Source organism: Oncorhynchus kisutch, linkage group LG4, assembly GCF_002021735.2.
Source record: "Oncorhynchus kisutch isolate 150728-3 linkage group LG4, Okis_V2, whole genome shotgun sequence".
Lineage (NCBI taxonomy): Eukaryota > Metazoa > Chordata > Actinopteri > Salmoniformes > Salmonidae > Oncorhynchus > Oncorhynchus kisutch.
Window position 1 is genome coordinate 60,164,155 of NC_034177.2, and position 9,092 is coordinate 60,173,246.

General features: G+C 41.2%; 1 protein-coding gene across 1 annotated transcript in view; it reads right to left on the reverse strand.

Annotated features, from left to right (window-relative positions):
* sgpl1 (sphingosine-1-phosphate lyase 1) overlaps positions 1–8,116 on the reverse strand; it is a 34,420-nt gene extending 26,304 nt beyond the window's left edge. Inside the window, exon 1 of the mRNA XM_020481477.2 lies at positions 7,877–8,116. Within this exon, the coding sequence (XP_020337066.1) occupies positions 7,877–7,888 (12 nt within the window). The 5' untranslated portion in view covers positions 7,889–8,116. The remainder of the gene's footprint in view (positions 1–7,876) is intronic.
* Positions 8,117–9,092: the final 976 nt, after the last annotated feature.

A 9,092-nucleotide genomic window follows, 5' to 3' on the forward strand; every position in this document is an offset into this window, starting at 1 on the left:
ATTTTTTTCGTGGCCGTCTTCGCATTAGGAGAAATAATGCAGTGCCCTAGCCCGGTCTGAAGCCCACGTTTATTTTGTTCTCCCTATTGTTGTGTAAACGCCCATGCATCCGTTTTCCCAGGCCAACAGTATTCTGTAAGGAGACCTTTGTTGTCTCCAAGGGGAGGTCGTATTTCTCATGGAAATGTACTGGGTGTGAGGAGGCCACTGCTATGAGAGACATCAAGGGGAAAACAGTGTAATAATAAACATTAGTATCAACACTGGCTTGGCAAACACATTTTATGAATTCTTAGAGTTCTATGGTCTGTATTTTATGAAAAATAAAATTCAAATAATGAAGTCAAATACCATGATCTAAGCTTCAACTGTCAACACCGAGGTCATTTGTGCCGCTGCCTTCATTGCGCACATAGACCTACCGTGGGTTCGATTCCGGCACACGCCCTTCTGGCATAAATAACTCAAATCGGGGGATTGACATAATTTAGTTACACATTTAAAATATGGACAGTGGAGGGATATTTGACCAGATCTGGATAGGAAATTACTATACCAGAAACTTCATTTTAAAGACAGTTGCATTTAATGCATAAAATAAATAGAAAACAAATTAAATAACAGTAGGCTACACCAACATTAGTTTCCATTCATACAAAAGGGTTGGGTAAATTCCCACAGTTGGTATATGACGAAAGGCACAACAAAACCTTTCCCCCCTCAGGAGACTGAAAAGATTTGGCATGGGTCCCCAGATCCCCAAAAAAGTCATACAGCTGCACCATCGAGAACATCCTGACCGGTTGCATCCACCGCCTGGTATGGCAACTGCTCGGCATCTGATCTTAAGGCGCTACAGAGGGTAGTGTGTACGGCCCAGTACATCACTCGGGCCAAGCTTCCTGCCATCCAGGACCTATATAATAGGCGGTGTCAGAGGAAAGCCCATAAAATTGTCAGAGACTCCAGTCACCCAAGTCATAGACTGTTTTCTCTGCTACCGCAGGGCAAGCGGTACTGGAGTGCCAAGTCTAGGAACAAAAGGCTCCTTAACAGCTTCTACTCCCAAGCCATAAGACTGCTGAACAATTAATCAAATGGCCACCGGACTATTTACATTGACCCCCCCAGCCCCCCTCCATTTATTTTGTACGCTACTGCTACTCGCGGTTTATCATGTAGGTAGGGGTGAAGTGACTATGCATACATGTACAAATTACCTCAGCTAACCTGTACCCCCGCACACTAACTCGGTACCGGTACCCCCTATATATAGCCTCGTTATTTTATTGTGTTACTTGTTATTATTTTTTACTTTAGTTATTTGGTAAAGATAATTAACTCTTCTTGAACTGCACTGTTGATTAAGGGCTTGTTAAGTAAGCATTTCACGGTAAGGTCTACACTTGTTGTGTTTGGCGCATGTGACAAATGAAGTTTGATTTGATTTTAAATACTTTATATCAATTGTAAAGAATTGTATTCTGTAGTGTTATGATTTCCCTTCACTGGAACTAAGAGGCCTAGCCCGAACCATGAAAAGCAGCCCCAGACCATTATTCATCCTACACCAAACTTTACAGTTGGCAATATGCATTGGGGCAGGTAGCGTTCTCCAGGCGTCCGCCAAACCCAGATTCGTCCGTCAGACTGCCAGATGTTGAATAGTGATTCATCCCTCCAGACAATGTATTTTTACTGCTCCAGAGTCCAATGGCGGAGAACTTTACACCACTCCAGCCGATGCTTGGCATTGCGCATGGTGATCTTAGGCTTGTGTGTGGCTGCTCGGCCATGGAAACCCATTTCATAAAGCTCCCGATAAACAGTTATTGTGCTGATGTTGCTTCCAGAGACCGCTTGGAACTCGGTAGTGAGTGTTGCAACCGAGCACAGACGATTTCTACGCGTTATGCGCTTCAGCACTCGGCGGTCCCGTTCTGAGCTTGAAGGCCTACCACTCGCGGCATTGCCGTTGTTGCTCCCAGACGTTTCCACTTCAAAATAACAGCACTTACCATTGACCAGGGCAGCTCTAGCAGGCCCAAAATTTGACGAACTGACCTTTTGGAAAGGTGGCATCCTATGACGGTGCCAGGTTGAAAGTCACTGCGCTCTTCGGTAAGGCCATTCAACTGCCAATGTTTGTCTATGGAGATTGCAAGGCTGTGTCAGCAATGGGTGTGGCTGAAATAGCCGATTCCACTAATTTGAAGGGGTGTCGACATACATTATATGTACATAAGTATCTTGAAACCAGCAATGTGGTAATCAATAATGGTTGCAATTGAGATCAGCTGTGCGGGTGAATTTTGAGCATATTGATGGCTTAACGAGGCATTACTTTGCAATAATACAGTGTCATCAATGGTTGCAATAGGCCACTTGTTATTGGATTATATTCCAATATGCTACATTCTTGTAGGCTACTCGTTAGCCTATACATTGCCACATAACAAAAGGTGTGAAAACCGATGATAGCCTACTGTTTGTGTTTCCCTGGCTGAGTTGAGCTGATTTATGCCATCAGTTGATTGACAGATGTAGGCCTACTGTAGAACGATAAAGTTTCCTCCAGTGCGGATGCTAGCTAGCCCACGTTTTATAGTTAGGCTGTGTATAATTTGTCAATATACTTGTGGTCTTTTGAATGGATGGCTCTTACAATAAGTGTGATTTCCATTGCTAAGCTGTTATGCGCCAGCTACAGTAGCATAGACCTACTGTACTTTCAGTTTGATGCTGGCATTTGTAAATCATCCTTGTCGTGGATTGAAAGCCTGTATTGTGTGGCCCTACTATTTAATTTTGAAAAACTGTCAAGATGTTTATGCATTTGACCCTATCCAAATTCGATTTAGTTGAGCCGAGACACTTTTCTTTGATGCATAAATCATCAGACAATTAATTTTACTTTTTGCAATTATCTTTTCGCTTCAGGATTGTTTTGATCACATGGACTGGGATATATTCCGGGTAGCTTGCAAAAATAATCTAGACACGTATACGGTGACTGAGTTTCTAAGGAAGTGTATCGGAGTACCTACTGTGACTAGTAAAACCTACCCTAACCAGAAACCGTCGATAGATGGTAGCATTCGCGTGAAACTGAAAGCGCGAACCACCACATTTAACCATGGCAAGGTGACTGGTAAAATGGCAGAATTTAAACAATGTAGTTATTCACTCCGCAAGGCAATCAAACAAGCTAAACGTCTGTATAGAGATAAAGTGGAGTCGCAATTCAACGGCTGACATGAGACATATGTGGCAGGGACTACAGATAATCACGGACTACAAAAAGAAAACCAGCCACGTCGTCCAGCCCGACGTCTTGCTTCCGGACAGGCTAAACACATTCTAAGCACGCTTTGAGGACAACACAGTACCACCGACGCGACCCGCTACCATGGACTGTGGGCTCTCCTTCTCCATGGCCGACGTTAGTAGAACATTTAAACGTGTTAACCCTCGCATGACTATCGCCCTGCAGCACTCACCTCTGTCATCATGAAGTGCTTTGAGAGACTAGTCAAGGATCAGATCACCTCTACCTTTCCTGACAACCTAGACCCACTTCAATTTGCTTACCGCCCCAATATAACAGACGATGCAATCGCCATCACTTCGCACACTGCCCTATCCCATCTGGACAAGAGGAATACCTATGTAAGAATGCTGTTTATTGACTATAGCTCAGCATGCAACACCATAGTACCCCTCCAAGCTCATCATTAAGCTTGAGGCCTTGGGCCTGAACCCCGCCCTGTGCAACTGGGTCCTGGACTTCCTGAAGGGCCGCCCCAGGTGGTGAAGGTAGGAAAAATCACCTCCACTCTGCTGATCCTCAACACTGTGGCCCCACAAGGGTGCGTTCTCAGCCCCCTCCTGTACTCCCTGTTCACCCATGACTGCATGGCCAAGCACACCTCCAACTCAATCATCAAGTTTGCAGATGACACAACTGTAGTAGGCTTGATTACCAACGATGACACCACAGCCTACAGGGAGGAGGTGAGGGCTCTGGGAGTGTGGTGCCTGGAAAAAAACCTCTCAATCAACGTCAACAAAACAAATGGAGATGATTGTGGACTCCAGGAAACAGAAGAGGGTACACTGGTGAAAAGATTCAAGTTCCTTGGCATACACATCACTGACAAACTGAAATGGACCACCCACACAGACAGTGTGGTGAAGAAGGCGCAACAGAACCTCTTCAACCTCAGGAGGCTAAAGAAATTTAGGTTGTCACCTAAAACCCTCACAAACTTTTACAGATGCACAATTGAATGCATCCTGTCAGGCTGTATTACCGCCTGTTATGGCAACTGCACCGCCTGCAATCGCAATGCTCCCAAGAGGGTGGTGTCGTCTGCCCAACACATTACAGGGGGCAAACTACCCACCCTCCAGGACACCTACAGCACCCGATGTCATAGGAAGGCCAAAAAGATCAACAAGGACATCAACCACCCGAGCCACTGCCTGTTCACCCCACTATCATCCAGAAGGCGAGGTCAGTACAGGTGCATCAATGCTGGGACCGAGAGACTGGAAAACAGCTTCTATCTGAAGGCCATCAGACTGTTAAACAGACATCAATAGCATATTAAAGGCTGCTGCCTATAGGCATAGACTGCAAATCACTGGCCACTTTAAGGAATGGAACCCTAGTCACATTAATAATGTTTACATATCTGGCATTACTCATCTCATATGTATATAGTGTATTATATACTATTCTATGGTATCTTTGCCATGGGGCAAAGAGAAAAATGTGCAGTTTTATAGGTAATCTGATACTATTCTACACATTTTGCCATGAGGCTGAGAGAAAAAGTTGCCATTTTAAAGCTAATTTCCAGCAATTCTACACATATTGTCATGGGGCAGAGAGAAAAATGTGCAGTTTTATAGCTAATCTCACGCTATTCTACACATTGAGGTTGAGATAATTTAGACATTTTTTAAAGCTAATTCTAAACATAAAACTGCACTTTTTTCTCTCTCTATTCGTTAGTCAACTTGTCTATAATTAAACAAATGTAGCTTTTCTTCTGTGACTGTAATTAGCCTATATGCTACCCTAGAAGACTAAATAAACTCTTGCTCGCCAGAATGTCATAAAATCGCTAGAATTCTATCTAGTCGACATTGGTAAAGTTCCTGTTCCGGAATAAAAATGTACCCTACATTTGCTGTATACTTTTACTGCAAGAAATGCTTAACTCTGCAGGTGTTCAAATGAAGGCTTCCATGAGAGGTTGTAGACCTACAATTAGTGTCCAGATTTCAGTTTCCATTTAAACCATCTGAACATTAGGCCACAGTTCCCTCAACATGCCAGTCCTATTTGAAGTCCCCGTTTTGTGACTGTCGAATTCGTATAGCGCCTTACGATCATCCTCTTCTACCACTTCACCAAATCTTTCCAAAACTTGACTTTTCTAACCTTCCCCTCTCTTCATTTTCATCTCCCCATTTCACAGCTTTTCTCTTATTGGAATTTAACTCTGACATTGTCGTTTTTGCCTCTTTTTCTGCCTGTTCCCAAAAGCATTTGGCGATTGGCGTATAGGTTATTTGCCATGCGTACAGTTAGGCCTTTAAAGCTTAGACTTGTGTACGAATGCCAGATAGCCTAAACTAATATAAGAAAAAACTCAAATGTAGCCTATAGATAAACATTGCACAAGAATGATACATTTATGGATTTATTAAGGTGTTATTTTCTCTTTTTTCAACCCGCACGCCACCTACCCGTCCTGCACTTCTAGAGCTACATAGGATACTTGAACTAGTCTAAAAGGTACAATGTAGGTATGGTAGTGCATTGTATAGAATAGTGCTGAGCTATTAGTGCTTGAGGTCGGTTCGGTTTCGGTTCGATTATTTAAAAAATCATCACGTTTTGGATTTCAATAGTTTTTTATACATTAAAACACACTATACATTATGTGGGTTGAAAACACTAAAAGTAAAATTAATTAAAGTCCCATGATGGTTGTGACTGCCCATTACTACTTTTCACTTATTAATAATCACCTATTTAAATTAATTCAATAAAATATTTTTGTTTTGTTGATTACATTTGTTTTATTTGATGACAATTATTTCATTCCAAGTATCATCAATATAGAGCTGCTGCCTATGCTGTCTGACAAATCACTATTTTAGTAGTTCTTTAAAGTAAATAAGGCATACTTTTATGACTGCTGAATACTAACGATCAATCACTTAGATTATGTATTTTCAGGTAGAGATACCTTGCGATGCAACTGCTTTCTATCCCTCTCGATCGCGCATTCCTCGGTCTCTTCTCGTAGCAGGCATAAAAGAAACACAGACCGTAAAAGAAACACACAGACCGGACAAGTAGGCGCGCAATGGATTATGGCCATTGTAGTTAATTACCACGTTTTCTGCATTAAACTGTGTAGAATATTGGCCTGTTGGAAATTACAACTCCCTACTACATTACACAGTTCAAGCATGATCTGATTTATCACTAGAGAAACTGCGAAATGTGCTAATTGAGTTCACAGAAAAAAAAACTGAATGAAATGGAATCAAATAATGGAACCGATATCTTTCCATTCGTTGTTTTAAATCATTCAGCACTAGTATACAAACACCCCCCTGTGGCGATTGGAAATATTTCTTCAGACATTCAGATCATCCTGCTGCAGGATTATTTTCCTCTTGCGACTAAACGGGTCAAATTAAGATCCGACATCTGTAGTGCAAGTGATTAAAAAGCACATTTCCATGGCACAACGTGTTGAAGGTACTGATGTCCAAAGACGTACAGTACGTGTGGCTGCTGATGTCTGTATATATCGTATTATATACTGTGTAAGTCTATAGCCATATAAGGCTATATAGGTCCGCTAATACAGGACTAGTAAAGGCCCAGTGCACTACTTTTGTGAAGATTATTATTTATTTTTTAACATATATTTGACATTTTATTAATATTTTGTTTTTATTCAGATTTTTCTAGGGGTTTGGGTGCTGAACCTTCAGTAAGAGCTCACTTTCTACGTCTTAAATCACTGCAAAGGAGATTGCCTGCAGGAGAAACAGTTTTTGATCATAAAGTTGTCATTACATTTGAATATGAGAAAGAACCTGGATCATTTGAATGTGAAGAAAGAACCTGGATCATTTGAATGTGAAGAAAGAACCTGTCAAGCTACAGGTGACTCTAGTCCATACTCAGAACACTGACATTTCTGACAAGTTTGCCACATTTCTAGAATGCATCTAGTCAGTTATTCACTCTAATAACTGTCAGAAAACCCTTATTATACTGCAAACTAAAAGAAAATCAAACCTACAACTAGAAGGCTATGCCTGCAAGAGTGAATAGTTGTTGAGGCAGTTAAGACAAAATGTATCTTAGAAGAATCTTGACCTTTCCATATCAGATTTTTGATGTATTTATACCACATTATTCCCTCCGAATACATACACAAATAAACTACCCTGAAGAAAATGATCCTCGCACTTGAAAAAGGATCGACTTCAAAAGAATTATAAATGCCAGGGGTGTTATTCAAATAGTAAGAATATGTGCTAGAATCACTTTAACAATGCGCGTACTATGTCAACACCATAACGTTAGCGCTCCAGGGCAAGCAACATGATTGTGTGTAGGCAAACTTCGCTCCACTGTTCTGGACGCTTTTACTATCGCTTGCAGCAACACAGTAAACTTAATTGTTATAAGGTAAATAATTTATCAGTGAGACCTGCTGCTTGTATGCTTTTTGACACACGGAGTTATCTAACGTTACATGGCTCAAGCAATATTTACATTTATCCAGAGAAAGAAAGAAAATCCTATTTTTAAAAAAGCCTATTATTCACTTACCCAATAGTCCATGGTTAGTGTCAAGACAAGCCTTCAGCAAATGATTGTCTTCACTTTTTCTTAGTAGGGAAAGTCACTTCAATATCTTTGTATAGCTTGCTTTGTGGTCGAGGATCTGATAAACATACCACTATAGTACAGAGAATCGTATCCTAAATTCAGGAAGTGACAAGCAACTAAAAAGCAAGCAACCTTCGTGTTCTTCGTGTTCTTCTTCTTCTTCTTCGTCAAGGTTTTATTGGCAGACTACATCCAAAAAGGTGCATTGCCGCCACCTATTGGGTGGGGTAAAAACGGAGCTACTTTAACGATTTGTTTCTTAACTAAACATTTATGAAACACACTCCTATTAATGTCAAAAAAATAAATAAAAAATTCAATGTACTACTTCACTTATTCAAATGTAGTCAGATCCGTACACAGCCTCTGGGGCCTGAGAGGGGATGCATCTTCAGACAGTATTCCCTGCAATGTTTCAGCAGTGAAATCCTGCAGATCCAAGAACCTTTTAGCCGCTTTCACAGTGATTTAGATTGTCCTGTAAAATTAATAAACGCAACAAAATCAACATTATTCAGGATTACATGCTGACCAGACCGGACGCGAGCATCGCAAAATAAATTTAGAAATCATGTTATTCAATTATTGCACCCAAACTGCTCGCACGTGCCAGCGAGCGTCTGCGATGCCAAGGGCTAAAATAGAAGTCCTTTCTATTTCTGACGCAGATGCGCTGCAAGTCCTGCCTCTCCCATCTCCTCATTGATTTAGAGAAGCAGGTAACCACGTGCCATCTCCTCATTGGTTATACCCCCGTGGGTGATTGAAAGACGAAATGTTTTGCCATTTGTCATGGCAAAAGTGTAGATGCCAATCCCCATATAAGTTCAAAGATGAAAAAGAGATGACTAGAAACTATTCGGTTGGCCGTGGATTAATTGTCGGAGTAGAGGACCTTGTGCATTTCAGGTAAAATAACAACTCAATGTTTATACCCAGGACAAATTAGCTAGCAACAGCAAGCTAGCTAAATAGGACAAATTAGCTAGCAAGTGCAAGCTAATTAGCTAAATTGCCATACATGTTTAATGCTTTTCGACCTGTCCCCAAATTAATGTAATTGGTTCAGAGTTTGTTTTGATATTTTAACCTGTGTGTTGAGATTGCGTTTGGTGTAGGGGGACAAAATAAATGTATGCACGATGGCACACGATGG